The sequence below is a fragment of the Otolemur garnettii genome, unplaced genomic scaffold, assembly GCF_000181295.1.
Source record: "Otolemur garnettii isolate 467f Iridium unplaced genomic scaffold, OtoGar3 scaffold00001, whole genome shotgun sequence".
Taxonomy (NCBI): domain Eukaryota; kingdom Metazoa; phylum Chordata; class Mammalia; order Primates; family Galagidae; genus Otolemur; species Otolemur garnettii.
In genome coordinates, this window is record NW_003852396.1 from 33,037,820 (window position 1) to 33,057,246 (window position 19,427).

At 38.6% G+C, this 19,427-nt stretch overlaps 2 protein-coding genes and 1 pseudogene across 2 annotated transcripts; all 3 read left to right on the top strand.

The window, feature by feature from the left end:
• Positions 1–1,599: 1,599 nt before the first annotated feature.
• Positions 1,600–2,538, top strand: LOC100954963 (olfactory receptor 51B2-like). Its single transcript, XM_003781440.1, has one exon. It carries the CDS (start codon positions 1,600–1,602, stop codon positions 2,536–2,538), a length of 939 nt encoding a protein of 312 aa, XP_003781488.1.
• A 10,791-nt stretch (positions 2,539–13,329) lies between these two features.
• Positions 13,330–14,274, top strand: LOC100963871 (olfactory receptor 51B2). Its single transcript, XM_003780980.2, has one exon. It carries the CDS (start codon positions 13,336–13,338, stop codon positions 14,272–14,274), a length of 939 nt encoding a protein of 312 aa, XP_003781028.1. The 5' UTR covers positions 13,330–13,335.
• A 2,216-nt stretch (positions 14,275–16,490) lies between these two features.
• LOC100955273 lies at positions 16,491–16,931 on the top strand (annotated as a pseudogene).
• The last annotated feature ends 2,496 nt before the right edge of the window (positions 16,932–19,427 follow it).

The following is a 19,427-nucleotide window of genomic DNA, read 5'->3' on the forward strand; positions in this document are numbered from 1 at the left end:
ATTTTAATAGAAAATGACAAGATCTTTGAAGAGTATGACAGAATCAACCAGGAATCAAAAGTTTTCATTTCCATGGACGGATGAAATATAAAATGCTTAGAGCAGAACTTCTCAGACACTGCTTTATGCCTGAATCATCTGGGAATCATGACAAAATGCTAATTGTGATTCAGTACGTAGGATAAGGGAGGTGGTCTTAGGCTGCATGTCTGACAAGTGTCGGTGCTTGTGGGTTGAAACTAGTCTGCAGCCCAAACATCTGGTAGCTAAATGTAAGAATAAAGGTAGGTGTTGTGATGACAAAGCTATTAATCAAAAATGATGGCATTAAACACTGTGCTCCATAAAACAATGACATTTTATTTTAAAAAGATTTTATTAACTGAAAAGAATTTATCTTTATGTCTTTCATAATCATGAAATATAAAACTAAAGTCAAAGTTAGAGATATTCCAAAAGTCAGCAATAAAGATAAATAAGCATATTTCCAATTTGAACATATTTAACTTGTTTTCTTTCTTTCTTTCTTTCTTTTCTTTTTTTTTTTTTTTGAGACAGTCTCACTATATTGCCTTGGGTAGAGTGCTGTGGCATCACAGCTCACAGCAACCTCCAACTCCTGGGCTTAAGCAATTCTTTTGCCTCAGCCTCGTAAGTAACTGGGACTACAGGCACCTGCCACAACACCCTGCCATTTTTTGTTGCAGTTGTCATTGTTTTTTATTGTTATTATTATTATTAAATCATAGCTGTGTACATTTATGCAATCATGGGGTACAATGTGCTGGTTTTATATACAATTTTAAATACTTTATTCAGACTGGTTAAAATAGCCCTCACAGTATTTTCCCATTTATTGTGTTAAGCCATTTATATTCTACATTTAGTAAATTTCACATGTACCCTTGTAAGATGCACCGTAGGTGTGGTCCCACTGATTACCCTCCCTCCACCCATCCTCCCCTCTCCCCTCCCCGCCCCCTCCCACCCATATTCTTGGGCTATAATTGGGTTATAGCTTTCATATGAAAGCTATAAATTGGTTTCATAGTAGGGATGAGTACACTGGATACTCTTTCTTCCATTCTTCAGATACTTTACAATTCCTCTACTAGGTATATACCCAGAACGCCAAAAATCACATTATAGCAAAGATATTTGTCGTTGTTTTTTTAGCTGGCCTGGGCTGGTTTCAAACCTGCCAGCCTTGGTGACATTGTAAGCACTGTGCTACGAGTGCCAAGCCTCGAGTTTATTTTTTTATCACTGTATTGCAAATATTTTAAGCACCCATACAACAGTTGGAACTGATGTTTTAAGAAAAATTAATATGATTTTTTCTTTTAATTTGTTAAAAATTTAACTACTATCTTAATGTTTTCTCCAATTAGAGAAATATCATTTCTTATCTCTAATATGGTCTGAACATACCTATTGCTATTTTGCAGGAAAACAGTTGGAGACTTAAGTTAATCATGCTAACTAATTATCCTTGAGTATGAAGATTGCAATTATCCTATTGTGATATATTGTCACTGAAGAATCTGAGTTCCTGGTTTCAAGGTCTCAAGAAAACTGTTCTCTACCTGTGGAAACACTATGTGGCCCAATATCAGTGAGGCCCCCTTTCTGCTGACTGGTTTCCCAGGGCTACAGGAAGCTCATCACTGGATCTCCATTCCCTTCTTTGCAGTCTATGTCTGTATCCTTCTTGGCAATGGATCACTCCTCTATCTCATCAAGGATGACCAAAGTCTTCATGAACCCATGTACTATTTCCTTGCCATGCTGGCAGGCGCAGACATCATGGTGACATTGACCACTATGCCCACAGTGATGGGCGTCTTGTGGGTGAATCACAGGGAAATTAGCCATGCAGGCTGCTTCATGCAAGCCTACTTTATTCACTCCCTTTCTATTGTAGAATCAGAGATCCTCCTTGCCATGGCCTATGATCGCTTCATTGCCATCCGCAATCCTTTGAGGTATGCATCTATTCTCAGCAATACTCAAGTGGTAAAGTTAGGAGTGGGGATTTTTTTGAGGGGTTTTGTATCCATCATACCTTTAATTGTACGTCTTTTTTCATTTTCATATTGCCACTCTCATGTTCTTACCCATGCTTTCTGCCTCCATCAAGACGTCATGAAATTGGCCTGTGCTGATATAACTTTCAATAAACTTTACCCAGTAATTCTAATTTGTCTAACAACCTTCTTAGACTTTCTGATTATCCTTTTCTCCTATATTCTAATTCTCAAGACTGTCCTGGGCATTGCCTCTGGTGATGAGAGGGCCAAGGCACTCAACACCTGTATCTCCCACATTTCTTCTGTCCTCATCTTCTTTGGCACAGGCAGTGGTCTGTCATTCATTCACAGATTTGGGAGGAATATTCCAGAGGTGGTCCGCATCATCACGAGCTATGTCTACTTCCTCTTTCCTCCTTTCATGAATCCCATCATCTATAGCATCAAGACCAAGCAAATCCAATATGGCCTTATCCGCCTTTTCTCTAAACATAGATTTCGTAGTTAACCTTGTATCTAGAGAATCAGATACAGAAAGAAAGATAAAGAGATAATATGAAATTAATGTCTAAATTCCTCTCTGAGAAAACAGCAATGACCTGGTGGAAAATGGCTGTTTTTTTTTTGCAAGAGCTTAAATATGTTATCATAACAGCATAGCATATCTTAAGACAGTGGTTCTTTACCTTCCTAATGCTGTGACCCTTTAATACATTCCTCATGTCATGGTGACCCCCAACCATAAAATTATTTTTGTTGCTACAAGCACAACATGAGGAACTGTGTTAAACGGTCACGGCGTTAGGAAAGTTGAGAACCACTATCTTAGGAGAAATCTAGTTGTAGATCTCTCACTTAAAACTACATAGAAGTGAAGAAGTCCATCCCCAGTTCCTTCCCTAAAATGTCCCTAGAAATTATGTACACTGGTAATAAACACACATATGCTCCAAGAAAATGTTTTGAATTGGTTTGCATATGTGCACGTATATGTGTATGTGTGAGCATAGCTAATACACACTGGTAAAACAACAAACAAACATATTTCTGATTGGTATTCCTCAGTATACATATACCTCAATTTATTAATCTATTCATGTGTTGAAGGGCACTTGGGCTGTTTCCAGATCTCTAACATTGTGAATTGTTCTACTATAAATATTTGAGTGAAAATAATCTTATGGCAAAATGTCTTTTTTCCTTTTGGATAGATATCTAGTAATGAGATTGCAGGATCAAACGGCAGGTCTACTTTTAGTTCTTTGAGGAATAAAAATAAATGGAGAATTAGTAGCTTTAGTAACCACTTAGATCAATTTGGAGAATATTCTCCTAAGTGAAGTATTACAAGAGTGGACAAACAAGCATCATATCTACTCATTACTTAATGGAAACAATAAATTAATAAGTACATGTTCACACGAGACAAAATCTCAATTAAATTCAAACATGGGGGAGGATAGAAAGGGGTTGTGTAAATTTCCACCCAATGATATACAGCACACTTCTTAGGTGAAGGATACAATTACAATTCATAGTTATACCTTACAAGAGCAGGCTGTAGAATCTAACTGTGTACTCCCATATTAATCTGAAATTAAAAAGAACTCTGATCATAGCTTCTAAAAATAAATTTTGAGTTGAAAACTTTTATTACTACCAGAATAAAGTTAATGACACAAAATAAGTAGTTTACGTTTACTTTAACTAATTTATTTATTTTTTTATTGAGACAGAGTATCACTTTGTCACCCTTGGTAGAGTGCTGTGGCATCATAGCTCACAGCAACCTCAAACTCCTGGGCTCAAGTGATTGTCTTGCCTCAGCCTCCCTAGTAGCTGGGACTATAGGCACCCACCACAATGCCCAGCCATTTTTTGTTTGTTTGTTTTGTTTTGTAGCCCCAGGCTGGGTTTGAAACCACCAGCCCCCGAGCATGTGGCCGGCACTCTAACCACTGAGCTATGGGAGCCCAGCCTTAAATTTACTTTTATTTTATTTTATTGCAGTTTTTGGCTGGGGCCAGGTTTGAAACCACCACCTCCAGTTTATGGGGCCAGTGCCCTACTCCTTGAACCACAGTTGCTGCCCGTAAATTTACTTTTAAATCAGCTAGTCTTAATGTACTTATTTTTTCTTAATCTTTCTGTTAGCTTTTTAAAATTCTTATTTACACAAATTCATACCTTAATATAGAAGTACAATTAGGTTCATTTTTTTTTTCATTTATTAGGTAAAGTCCAAGTTTTAGTTGAGCCCTTCACCTAGGAGGTATGCCATATACCCTTACATTGTGCCCTTTAAATGTGACTTTACCACACCCCTTTCTCTTCCCTTCTTCCCCCTACTTGAATTTAATTGTGTTTTTTCTCTCATGTGGACATGTAGTTGTTCATCTACTGAATCCATATTAGTATTAAGCATATTGAACACATTGGGTAGTTGCTTTTACATTCTTGTGATATTTTACTTAGGATGATGTCTGGCAAATCCTTCCAGGGTAAATACAAAAAATGTGAAGTCTCCATCTAAATGGCTGAATAGTATTCCATGGTATACATACACCATAGTTTATTTATCCATCTGTGAGTTGATGGGCACTTAGAAATAAAAAGAAATCTCAAGGCAACATGTTACCAAACTTCAGGTAGTATTACAATTCTACAGTGATCAAAATAGGATGATATTGGCACAAAAATAGAGACATAGATGGTATGTAACAAATAGAAAATCTGGAGGTAAGATCAGCCAAATATAGATATTTAATCTTCTATAAACCAAATTGAAACATATAATGGAGAAAATAACGCCTAATTAATAAGTGGTTATGGGAGAAGAGGTTAGCCACAGGTATAACACCTATCACTACTTAAGAAAAATTGACCAATAATGGAGAAATGAAAAAAGTTAAAATACACCCCAAAGAAACAAAACTAAAACTAAAAACAACATTTATAACAACAACAAAACTATGGAAAAAATAGGGGAAAAGAAGCAAAAAAATTATACATGGTGCCCATAAAGCTTGTGTGCAATATGGACACCCTGTGTATGTGTATATCTATATCTATAGCTACATTTATATCATCTATATTCATACCTATATTGATGTGTGTATATTGCCCAAACAGTAGGGGGTGCTGTGGTGTTAGGAGATGGAGAACACACATGCTGGTTTTGCTGTATAAGTTGGGGGCTAGAATACTATTTAGCCATAAAAAGATAAAGACTTTACATCTTTTGTATTAACCTGTATGGAGGTAGAGCACATTCTTCTTAGCAAAGCATTACCAGAATGGAGAAGAAAGAATCCCATGTACTTGAGTACTTCTGATAAGAAAGCAGTCAATGAGCTAATATAGGAGGTGGTGGGGGAAGAGGGAGTGGAAGAGGGGAGGGGAAGGGGGAGTCACAGTTTATGGCACTTCTTGGGGGTGGGACACAATTATAAGAGGGACTTTATCTAAAAAACACAATCAGTGTAACTTAATTCTTTATACCCTCAATTAATTCCAAACAATAAAAAAAAAATAGAAAATTAATTAACATACCTCCAAAAATAGGGGCTGGAAGCTACTCTCTAGTTGCAGAGGAGAGATGATCTCTCTGTCTTCCTGACTTATTTGCCCTCAATCAGGTCCTGTTCATTTCTCCAGCATTTAGTCCCCTGGAGGTTGGGATCCTAAAGCTTCTGCCAGATTTCTTCAGGAGCATGTCTTGACATTCCAAACAGTGCCTCCTAACAACAAAGTGGCTTTCCCAGGGGTGCAGGGTCATTCAGCTCATCCCAAGGATGGCTACCTAACCTCAGCAGGTGTGCCAGAGCTGGCCATGCATTGGGACCCTGTGCACTATTCCTTCCACACAGCCTTCTCTCAATGGCAGTGCCTTGCTAGGAGCCAAACCTATGGGCATTCCACTTTCTCACTTAAGCCCTTTTAAGGCAGCTCCAGTTAGTAGTCCAGTGCAAAAGAAAAACCTGCAAGACAACCCATTCCTGCCTCTCATTCCTAATGGCAGGGCTGGCTAGCCGGCCTCTGCCCATACCCAGACAGTTGCTTTCTAAGCTGATTTTCCTCAACTGAGGCCTCCTCATTGCCTTCTAGCATCTCCTACTGCTTCGCTGTGCCCCTGGAGTGATGTTTCTGGGTAGGTTCTGTAGCCAGAGCGGGCTGAAGTTCTCTCTTCCCTGTCTCACCATGAGTGGCTGGCAAGAAGGTGTCTGTAGTCTACCATTTTGCTCTCTATTAGCTTTTGTAAATTTTCAATGCATTTATTCCAGCATACCCAGATCCTGAATTTCCTCACTTCCATCTACTGTGCACATTCTGCTACCCAAAATAAACCTGTGGAGAAAAAAAAAAAAGCTTCCTATGAGTTTGTAAGGAAGTAAGTGAGGAACTTTGGAAGAGAAAGTTTACTTTTCAGATGATTTCAATATATTTTTCTCTTAATCTAAGAACAGGAAGAAAGTGTCTGCACTCTATGGAGAAAAGAAAATATATTTATTACAGAATTAAAAGTAGGAGATAATTATTCTTTACAAGTTATGTATATCTTCAGAGAGAAAAAATTTCAAGTGGTAACTGTTTTTGGAACAAGTATTTTCTCTCTAAATCTCTATGTCAGAAAGATACCATGCTCAGAAATGGATTTCAAATCTTGCAATGTAAAAAAAAGTTGAAATGGGAAGAAGTTTCTACATAACTAGTAAATCAATCTTCTAGACTGATTTAATTATGGAAATGAATTATTCATCTATAAATTCAGTTTTTGGAAAAATTGTCTCAGATTAAAATGCTCAAGTCATTGATGCCAAATATAAATACAAATCCTAAAATTGTGTTTTCCAAGTGCTGCTTCTGTCCCTTGTAAAGTACCCAAGAGACCCGTAATGTATCTAAGCATCTTAATGGAAATCCTGGTTTAGATTATTCCCACTTTGTTTCACTGACCATGATGCAGAAGCTATTGTGGCTGAGGACAATCTGGCTTTGTAAGTTATATTTCTAGAGCAAAAGCTCTGGGAAATCACGTGTTATGGTGGGAGTCACCAGTTATGGTGTAGTATCCATATTTGATAACTACATTTTAAGGATGGGCTGCTTCTTTTGCAATGATACATTTGATGGAAAGATACCTAATAAGTGGCTAGAACCCTTCAAGTTAAAGGCTATTATTTTCTCCATGTTAAGTGAGAAAGATCCAAGTTGCCTGGTAGGAATCTTCTGGTCATAATTAATTTATGTGTGAGAGGAGAGGTAGATTCAAGCTATGGTGAACCAGCATCATTGGCTGAGGTTGAGAACATGACAGTATTTGTGTTTTCCTGAAGAGTTAAACCTGCTCACTTTGGGTAATCAGTGTTATTTCCAAGATGGAGAATGCATATTTAGTGAAGAATATTTTTTTATTAGTAAAGTTTTCCCCACTCTTTGGTTTAGAATTTGAGTTCTCTACTCTGGGTCCCCTCAGAGTTAGTGTGTATCTCTCTCTTTTTTTTTCTCTCTCTCTCTCTGTCTCTGAGAGAGACAAGAAGACAAGACATATATATATATAGAGAGAGAGAGAGAGAAACAAGACATCTCTCTCTCTCTCTCTACTTGTCAACATCTACTAAGGCTGAACACATGTGTACCCACAATCCTGGACAGTAATACTTGTTTATATTCACCTAGGGAATGTACCTGAATGTGCGTAATTGCACTTTCATTAACTGCCCCAAATCACAGGCTGCCAAAGTACCTACTAATCGTGTAGACAAATAAATGGTGATTTACCTTCATATTGAATATTATACAGCAATGCAAATGGATTACATACAGTATGTAACAACAGGAATGACATCAATGAATCATACAAACCTGACGTTAAATAAAAGAAAAAAGCCAATTTTTTGTGTGAGTCCACTTATACCAGTACAAAAACAGGCAAAATCAAGCTATGCTGCTACAAATGAGAAAGATTCTTATTCTGGATGGGGGAAGTTATTCAGGAAAAGCACAGAGGTGCTTCTGTAAGTTCTATTGCAGGAACCGGGAGTTGGTGACCTGGTGGGTTCACTTTGTGAAAATTCTTTGACCTGTACAAATATAGTATATTTACTTTTTTGTAACTACTTTATGCTTAAAAAGAAGTAAAAAAATGCATAGAAAAGGACTGGTATACAAAAACAGAGGCAAAAGCTGGCACATATGCACACATATACATTTATTTGATTAGTATTGTTATTTTGGAATGAATGCATCTGAACTGGAGATCTAATTTCCACCCAATGCTGCTAGTAGTACCTAGCCATGAACAGCCCAACACCACTTGGCACGTGTATTGCTGTGTCATGATATTGATCTTTTATCTTCTTCCCTGTTCCCAATATTTTCTTCATGTTGTAGTCAAAGTGTCCTTAAAAACAAAAATTACATGATCATAGGTGCCCACCTTTTTTTTTTTTTTTTTTTTTTTTTGGTGAGACATTATGTCACTTTGTTGCCCTCAATAGAGTACCATTGAGTTATAGCTCACAGTAACCTCTAACTCTTGGGTTCAAGCAATTCTCTTGCCTCAGTCTCTCAAGTAGCTGGGACTATAGGCACCTACCACAACACCCAGCTATTTTTTATTGTAGCTGTCATAGTTGTTGTTTAGCATGCCGAGGCCAGGTTCAAATCCGCCAGCCCCAGTCTATGTGTCTGACAGCCTAATCACTGAGCTACGGGTGCCAAGCCATGGATGCCCGCCTTATAACTTATTTTACGTTCCTTGCTTTTATGTTAAAACTTTGTTCATAATTTTCTTTTTTATTTTTTTGTTCAGAACCTACTACCACAGATTTATTTTCTGTCAAAAACTCTCATGACTTTTTATTTCAGTAATGCTATAATTCTTTAGCAGAGATTCAGTTTAAAAGAATTTTGGTGTGAATTCATCAGATTTTATTCTGCCCTACATTCTGTGAACATCTCCTATATTTGGATACTTGTTTGTTTTTAGTTTTGTTTTAGTTTTAGTTTTTTATCTTTTCTTGTTATCAATTCTCATCCTAAGTAGCATTTTGTCTGGGAAATTTTCCAAACACTTATCTGATGTCTTCCCTATATAACTCACTAACATTCATATAGTAATGACAGTTCTATGTAAATTTATGGTTAATATTTTCTTTCTGGTACCCACTAGGCGTTTAGTTCTATTTCGTTCTGTTAATGAAGAAAAATGTCAATCATCATGAACATTGCATAAAATAGGCATTAATCTGAATACCAAAAACTGATTTTAAGACAAAGTTGTGGTGGCTTTCACTCACATAGCTCTTAGCAGATGCCCAGGGAGTCCTGTTGATTAGAACTGACTTCCCAAAGAAACAGAAAAGATAAGAACACAATCTGAATTTACAAGCACTAAGACTGGCAAAGGCAGGTGTGACCCCAGAGAACATCTATTATCCCTTTGATCTTTGTGAGAAACAAAGGGAAAGACAGGAAAACATTTCCTAAAAGCTGATACTCAGAATCCCCGGTGCACATTAGAAGCCTTTGGCATCCCTGCATCGGTTGGCATTTCATTATCCAGTTTTCCTTGTCTGTCCTGGGGGAAACACTTGAAGTTACTGAGGACATCAGTTGCATGCCCCAGCTCCTCCTGCACAGAGGAGAGAGGGAAGGGAGATTACAGGGTCTCCTGAGAGTGTAGAAAGGTGTAACTCTGGGGGACCGGTGATTTTCACCCACATGAGATTTCAAATAGGGCCCTATGGGGAGTCTAATTGAGGCAGTTATATGCACTGAGTCCTCCAAAAGGGCAGGAACAGGTCCCTACTTTAGCACCAAGTGAGTGGGTGAGTGCAAGAACTGAAATACAGAATGACTCCTCTCCCTCCTGATGTTTGATGCAGTAAAGGACAGCATGTAAGGTAACAAGTCAAGCTAAGAACTGAATGGCCCTTCAAGATAAGTGTATTCAAGAAATTGTGTTACATTTGGGATTTCTAATCTGAGATACTTGGATTAACATAGGAATAATTGTATATACTTGGACACATATAAGACCATATGTTTCTCAGTTTTCTGGGTAGAGGTTTATAGCTTTTTATTAGATTCAAATAGCAGACCATGAGATACCCATTAACACCTATGTGTTTACCAGAAAACTGTTACCAAATGCTGTTGGTGAGTGTCCATGGCACTCACTAGGAAAAGCCTGGGACCACTCTAGGGATTATGTGGGCTCTCTCCTATTGCTTTCTGGAGAAAATGGACTGTGTGAAATCAGAAGACGAGCTGATGGAGGAATCATGTTTAATTCTTAGTTTTATTACTTGTTTGGACTAGTTGACAGATTCGCTATTCATTAGTTTCAATGGATTCAAGAGAATCTTCAGTATCTCTGCTTTCTACATATAACCAAGTTCTTTCATTCCCCAATATGTGTTAAGAGTATGTTTTGTTCTAGGAACCATGCTGACTTGTTTGCAAGGATTTACTGGGGTGGGGCTTGTGTTTTGTGTAGAGTGTCATTACAGGTCTATTAAACTTACGCATCTAGAAAAATATCAACATGTGAAAAATGGGGTGGGTACAAATCTAGAATGGGGTGAAGAGCAAGCTTCAGATGCATGCTTTCTTCATGCTTTCAGAAGTACAGATACTATGGAGACATTAGTGGGCAACACTTAGCATAAAATTATAGGGAAATTATTGAGCCCAGTTATAAACTTTTGGTCTTCACTGACAGTTTCTTCAGGATGGACTTTGCTTCCCAACAGTCACAGCCCTCTGGCTTGGGCTTGCTAATTGCAGGGTGAGTCACAGTGGCATTCACTGCACTAGTCCTAAATGATATTGAGGAATGACACTTCTACACGTTGTTTATATGTTCACATATAAGACATGTTTCGAAGAATAATTCATCAGCTATTACCAAGTCAGGACACACAGAACTGTAGGAAATCACCAGGGAGAATACAGGTGCTAAGTTTAGAGCAGCCTATATATTTCATAGGCATGGCTGTCCACATGCATCCAGAGCGAAAAAAAAAAAAAAAAAAAAAAACTAGTGTTCATATTTCTTATGTAATTTCCTTAACATTTTTCAATAAAAAGCCAAGCCACCTCCAAAGAACTTTGCTACATAACAAGTCCTGGGAGGATTTTTGTACTGCAGTTCTATTTATAGTGAAGCTGGCCTACTAGGCCTCAGTTGGTTGACAGTACATTGTGTTTCTTGAAGCTCTACATACTTGCTTTCAGGTAAATATGAGGGACCTCTCAGTGCTAAGATTTTTCCTGTCTTTTCTTTTTGTTCCAAAGGTGTCAGCTACATGTCTTTCTTTTCAGATGCATAGAGCTAGAGTAGACATCTCAGTCTTGTAATTAAAGACCCAGCTGAGCTATGGAAAGGAATGAGAAACTCAAAACTTTTTTTTACCTCATAAAAATAGTATGAACACATATAATTTTTTTCTTGTATGTTTTATTGTCAATTCCTGCTAAGACTTAATACATATTGCAGTAAAAATGTACAAGAAATGTACAGAATCTTTATTTTATATTTTGAAGTCTAGTTTGATCATTCTGAATTTCTTTTATTAGCCCTCATGTATTAATAATTGATGTCAAATTAGTATCACTAATTTGATGTCTTCTTAGTGTCTTTTTCTCCCTTTTATACTTTGTTTTCCCCTTAAAGTATGGGTATCACCACCCATTTTTAAAAGCATTAAAATGTTACAGAGGTAGAACATGATTTCTGCAATAATCATAGATTGTTCCTGTATATGGTTTCAATGTGCTTTAGAAGACTCCTAGGGCTGTTGATTTCAATCTCTATGAACACAAGCCTGCTGCACTTATAACATCAGAACATTTTCGCATACAGGATAGATTCTTTGTAATTTGTTCTGATTCTGACTCATTTTTTATACTACGATCATCTAATAAAGGAGTCTACTTATTCCTGGAGACTTCAAGCTTCTGAATGTGTGATGAAATAAGGCTGTAATCGAGCTGATAATACAATCCCTCTGGATTGTGGAGACTAATAAAATGGAAATAGTAGAGATGACTGGTATCCTTATGTTGTGGAAAGAGGAGAACGCTCCCAGTCATAGAGCTGCAACAGCTCCTTCAGAGGAGCATGATAAAGAAAAAGTATTCAGAGAAGAGACAGAGGAAGAATCCAAGCATTTAATTATGTCAAATGATTTTGTAAAGGAAAAGAGGCAGAAAAGAGAACCGTAATGGAGAAAAAGTAGCTTCTAAAAATTGTATAAAAATATTTGGAGAGGATAACAAAATCAACCACATTGAAGAATCAAAAGGTTTTTATCGACATGGATGGAGTAGATATCAAATGCTTAGAGCAGAGCTTCTCAGACATTGCTGTGCACTAGATCACCTAAGGATCAAAGTAAAATGCATTATTTTGGTTTCATTGATTGGAGGGGGTGTTGTCTGAGTCTGTATGTCTGATAGGTCTAGGTGCTTGTTAGCTGTGGCTGGTGTGGCCCCTACTTTCTTCAGACAAGTTCAAGTGAAGTCATAACTATTGGAATGACAAAGCAATTTATTGGAAGTGATGGGGATGTATGTTGTTCTACATTACACAATGATGTTCAATTTCAGAAGGGAAGTACAACTCAGTGGAAATCAAGCAGGGAGGAAGTGGACGAGGGGTTCAACACAAAACCTACCTAATGGGTACAATGAACACTGTTTGGGTGATGGGCACATCTGCAGTGCTGACTCAAGTATTACAAAAGTGATCAATGTAACCAAGTACATTTCTACAAGCACAATGTTTTGAAATAAAAAGCATATTATTGTATTACAAAATTAAAAGTTTTATTAAATTGTAAATACATGTCTCCAACACAATTATGAAAGATAAAAATAAATTCAAATTACTTATCTCCAAGTAATTAGCAATTACAAGAAGAGCAGTTAAAAAAGATTATTATCAATATTCATATGCTGTATTTTACTTTGTGTTTTGACCACTGTTGTTGTAAATATTTTAAGTACCCACATAACAATTGGGCCTTATGTATTAGAAACAGTAATGGAAAAATTTCTTTAATTTGGCAAAATTTTAACCATTAACTTAGTATTTTTCTCTAATTAGGGGATGACCATCATTTCTCCGTCATACAGCCTGTCTACTTCTGTATGAAAATGCAGACTGATGTTTACCACACCTAGAAATTATTCCCAAGTTTGAAGATTTTGATTGAAGTTACCGTCATATTACCAAGACACAGCCATATTCCTCTTTTCAAGGTTTCAAGAAAGCTGCTCTCTACTTGTTGACACTATGTGGCCCAATATCAGTGAGGCCCCCTTTCTGCTGACTGGTTTCCTGGGGCTGCAGGTAGCTCATCACTGGATCTCCATCTCCTTCTTTGCAGTCAATGTCTCTATCCTTCTTGGCAATGGATCACTCCTCTATCTCATCAAGGATGACCAAAGTCTTCATGAACCCATGTACTATTTCCTTGCCATGCTGGCAGGCGCAGACATCATGGTGACGTTGACCACTATGCCCACAGTGATGGGCGTCTTGTGGGTGAATCACAGGGAAATTAGCCATGCAGGCTGCTTCATGCAAGCCTACTTTATTCACTCCCTTTCTATTGTAGAATCAGGGATCCTCCTTGCCATGGCCTATGATCGCTTCATTGCCATCCGCAATCCTTTGAGGTATGCATCTATTCTCAGCAATACTCAAGTGGTAAAGTTAGGAGTGGGGATTTTTTTGAGGGGTTTTGTATCCATCATGCCTGTAATTGTACGTCTTTTTTCATTTTCATATTGCCACTCTCATGTTCTTTCCCATGCTTTCTGCCTCCACCAAGAAGTCATGAAACTAGCCTGTGCTGATATAACTTTCAATAGAATTTACCCTGTAATACTAATTTGTCTAACAACCTTCTTAGATGCCTTTATTATCCTTTTCTCTTATATTCTAATTCTCAAGACTGTGATAGGCATTGCCTCTGGTGAAGAGAGGGCCAAGGCACTCAACACCTGTATCTCCCATCTTAGTTGTGTGCTCATCTTCTATGTCACAGTCATCGGTCTGTCATTCATTCACAGATTTGGGAGGAATGTTCCAAAGGTGGTGCACATCATCATGAGCTATGTCTACTTTCTCTTCCCTCCTTTAATGAATCCCATCATCTATAGCATCAAGACAAAGCAAATCCAACATGGCCTTGTCCGCCTTTTCTCTAAACATAGATTTGGTAGTTAATCTTGTATCTGGAGAATCAGTCCAGAAATATAGATGAAGACATAGTATAAAAGCAATGCCTGGATTCCTCTTTGAGAAAAGAGCAGTGATACTACAGAAAACAGCTTCTTTCACAAGCGCTCAATTATGTTACCACAAAGTTACAGTATACCTTCGGAGAATCAGAGTAGCCTGGTTACAGATCTCTGAATAGGACCACATAGAAGCGAAAAAGTTCATACATAATTTCTTTCTTTGCATTCCCTTTAAAATCATCCATTTCAATAAAAATCTAAGAACAAAAAATATTCTCTAAGAATCTTATTTTGCATTGGTGTTCACTTCTGGATGTGTATGTTTATGTGTGGTCACAGCTAATGTACACTTGTAGAGCAAAGAAAAATATTTTTCAACCAAATAAATTATGATTTTAAATCTTTGTTATCAGCATAAAGTTTATGATGAGAAATGAGTATTTTAAATTACTTTTAAATCACCTGTCTTTAATGCCCTTTGAATATCCTCTAGTACAGCTTCCCTCAACATTTTTGGCACAAGATTTGATGAAAGATAATTTTTCTGGCTCGGCGCCTGTGGCTCAAGCGGCTAAGGCGACAGCCACATACACCTAAGGTGGCGAGTTTGAATCCCCAGCCCGGCCCACCAAACAACAATGATGGCTGCAACCAAAAAATGGCCAGGTGTTGTGGCGGACGCCTATAGTCCCAGCTACTTGGGAGGCTGAGGCAGGAGACTCACTTGAGCCCAGGAGTTGGAGGTTGCTGTGAGCGTGATGCCATGGCACTCTACCCAGGGGGATAGCTTGAGGCTTCGTCTCAAAAAAAAAAAAAAAAAAAAAAGATAATTTTTCTACAGAACTGGGTGAGGGATGGTTTCAGAGTGATTCAAGCACATTACATCTCCACCTCAGATCTTCAGGCACCACATTCTCAAAAAAGAACACCTAGATCCCTCTCATGTGCAGTTTACAGTAGGGCTCCTGTCCATATGACAATCTAATGCTGCTGCTTCTCTGACAGGGGGCAGAGCTCAGGCAATGATGTGAGTCATGAGGAGTGGCTGTGAATACAAAGGAAGCTTCACTTGCTCTTTGGCTGCTCTGTGGCCTGATCCACAGCCTGGGATTGGAGACCCCAGATAGAGCCTGGGTTAGAGGACTCTCTATCATCATGATTTTTCTTTCCTCTTTTCCAAATGAAGTAGTATGGGGATACCTCAAAGAACTAAAAGTAGATCTACCATTCAATTCAGTAATCCCACTGCTAGGTATTTAACCAGGGGAAAAAGCATTTTATAAAAAAGACACTTGCACTCAAATGATGATAGCAAGACAATTCACCATCACTACAATGTGGAAACAACCCGAGTGCTCATCAACACATGAATGGATTATTAAACTGTGGTAATTGTCTGTGAATTACTACTCAGCCATAAAAATGTGGTGACCTACTATCTTTTGTAACAATTCAGGATGGAACTGGAGACCTTTCTCCTAAGTGAAGTTTCACAAGAATGGAAAAAGAAACATGTTATATACTCAATACTAAGTTAGATCTAATTGATCAACTCCTATGTGTACATATGAAAGCAATACTTAACAGAATCGGGGGGCATCTGTGGCTCAGTGAGTAGGGCTCCAGCTCCATATACTGAGGGTGGTGGGTTTGAACACATCCCCGGCCAAACTGCAACAACAACAAAAAAAAAAAGCCAGCTGTTGTGGCAGGTGACTGTAGTGACAGCTACTCGGGAGGCTGAGGCAAGAGAATTTGCCAAAATTTACTTCTTGGCATAAGCCCATGAGCTGGAGGTTGCTGTGAGCTGTGACGCCAGGGCATTCTACCCAGGGCGATAAAGTGAAACTCTGTTTCTAAACAACAAAAACTTAACAGAATTCAAGTGGGTGGGAGGAGGGAGAAGGAGACGAGAAGACTCACACCATAATTCACCCAGTGACGAGGCGGTGGCACCTCGCGGGCCAGAGCTGGGCTTTGGGTCAGTGGGTTCTGTTCGGAAGCTACAGAGGAGGCGGCAGCGCTGTCAGAGCGGCTCAGTCCCCAGACAAAGGCGAGGCCCCAGCAGCGCGAGCCTGAGCGCAGCCGAGCCTGAGCGGCGACTTCCCCGGCGGGTGGGGACAAGCGGGCCCCGCGTCGGCTTGGGCGGTGAAGAGTCAGAGCGCCTTAGCCTACCGGTCGGAAGCGAGTCTGGAACAGCCCATGGAGACTACGGGCGCCACCGAGAATGGACACGAGGCAACCTCCGAAAGTGAGTCGCAGGCTGGAGACGGCACGGGTCCCTGGCGGGGGCTGGAGGCCAGACCGCAGCGTCCCTTCCACACTATCAGTGGAAGCAAGTGTGAAATCAAGGTGGCCCAGCCCAAAGAGGTCTATCGGCAGCAACAGTATGGCTCTGGGGTCCATGGAAACCGCAACCGAGGAAACCGAGGCAGCAGCAACGGCGGCGGTGGAGGTCAGAGGCAGAGTTGGAATCGGGGCTACGGCCACCAGCAGGGCTACGGACCTGTCTATGGCAAGTACAACTAATCGCCCTATGGCTGTTACGGCTATGACCTCGGCTATGACTACAGTCAGGGCAGTATAAAATATGGAAAGAGCCAGCGACCTGGTGGCCTTCAGAATAATTACAAGCCATACTGAGGCAGCGGCAGAAGTGAGCGACTGACTGACTGCACAGGCTTTGTTTGGATATGGAGTGAACACAAACAATTATGCAGCAAATTTAACTTGGCAAACTTTCTATGGCATGTCCCATGTGCAACTTATTTAAAATTCCACCCCCCCCCCTGGAAATTACTCTCCTGTTTACTATTTCCAGAGTCTAGTTGTTTTAGGCAGCGTGTGGTGTCTCAGAGGCCAGAGCGGCATTATGGGCTGATTTTAGAACCAGGTTACCCAGAACCAGATTGGAGGGTCTAGTTCCCACCGCTGCTCTGCAGCCTGGACCTGGGGACCCTGGTTGTAAAGAGTAAACTGTATCTTAGGAAAGCGGTGTCACCTTTCTTTCACCTTTTAATTTTATATTATTTGTGTCATACATTTCCTGTAACGGAAGTGTTAATTTTACGGTACTTTTTGGTAGCTTTTGGGAATTTAATGTATTGTAAGGTATTTTACACGTGTCCTGATTTTGCCAAGACCTGGATATTGAAGCTATCCAAGCTTTTGAAATAAAAATTAAATTATACCCCCCCCAAAAAAACAATTCACCCAGAGTTATAAGGTCACCCCTGTAACTTTTACTTTAAATAAGCAAAAGCAAACTACATGACCAAAATGTATGTATTTAAAATATCTGAAATTTTAAAAATGAACATAGAAACCTTATTTTTAAAAAGAGATTGCACATTATGGAGGAAAGAATGTGATCTTTAGTAACATAGTAAATTTACTCCTAACTTCTTCACTTAAGCCTTTGTCATCTTGAAATAAATCACTTCATCTCTGATCCTAAGTTATCTCTCTGAATTAGGAATAACAAAAGGCAAAATCGTAAGAGTTTTTCACTGAAGATTTGAGGCGGTATATTATATTAGGATATACATACTCATTTCTATTAATATCATCAACATTAAGAGAAATTAAGTACTGAATATTTGACAAATATTACCTGTCATATAGTTCAGAGGAAGAATAATCAGCAGGTGGGCAGTTACTAGCTGTTATGATTCTGTCCTGTGATGACATATACAGTTAATTAGAATCTTATTAAAAGATATGGTTTTTGAAAATGATTGTAACCTTTCTAGCTATTTCCCTTGATTATTTGCAATAAAACGTTCCTGAAATCAAGACCTCTAGTACTTTAGCTGTTCCATTACCTATTACTATCTATCTTACTTTACCTTCATCTTTGGGTCTATGTCTGAGTTTTCTGAAACTCTCTTGCCATCGTGTTATAATCTTTCCTTCACTTTCAGTCCATCTAGGCTTTTCACTCTTTCAGAACAGAACAAAAAATAAAATTACCTTTACATAAACTCCTAATATTGCCAAGTCTTTGCTAAACACTCAGATAAATTAATTCATTGATGTATATCATTATTCCTCAGCATGTTTATTTAATCCTTGTGACAGTCCTTTCAACAACCATCGTCTCCATTTTGTAGGTGAGGAAGCTAAGGTGTTGAGTGTATAAAGACACAGAACCTGTAAGGAGAGTTAGCTTTCACACCTAGTGTGGGCCAAAACTCATGTTTATATAATTAATTCTAGTCACTGGAAGTAAATTTTCTAATTTAATCTGATTAGCGTTATTATTGTTTTGTATGTGGTAGGTATGGGCTCTTGGTATGGTGTCCAGGCTGTTGTGGACTTCCTGGATTTAAGCACTCCTTCAGCTCCAGTTTCCCAAAACACTGGGTCTGTAGGCTTATGGCCCCACAACCAGCTAAATCTAATTATTGGGTAATCTCAAGTATATTCTCCTTCTCTCATATTTATTCTCTAAACTCAAGACATACAGGGAAAGAGACATGTATATTTGAATGTTTATAGACACATAATGTCAAAAGCAATTCTTTTCTTTTTTTCTCCAAGTCCAAAGTGTAAATGAATAATTAATGCAAAGAGGCCCATTAACAATTAACTGGGATTGATCAACAAACCCATTATCTTCCTTTGATCACCATGGAAGTGTGTGGTACGAATCTCTATTCACCTAAATTCAGAATGTGGATGTCATCTCTTTTAATTCTTTCTCCTTAATCTACCACATTCTGTTAGTCACTCCATTCCATTCTTTCTAAGTCATAGAATCTCTCTTCTGCTACTGACAATACCTAATCACAACCACACCAACACAATTGTCCATGTGTGTTGCTCTATCCTGATATTGTTTTTATACAGTATATTCTGCCCCCTTTCTAATGTGTTCATGGGTCATGCTGTAGACATAGTGACTTTAGGTAGAAATTACATGATCATAAGACTCCACACTATTCCTTATTCCATACTCATTGACTGGACTTATTTCAAAAGTTTTCATAAGGTTTATGAGACTCTCTGAGATCACAACCTGCTGCCACTGATTTTTTAATCAAGCTTTCTTTCATGTCTTGTTTTAACAATGCTATGAGTTCTTTTAGTACAGGTTCAGAATAAATTATTTTGGCCTAAATTCATAATATTTTACTT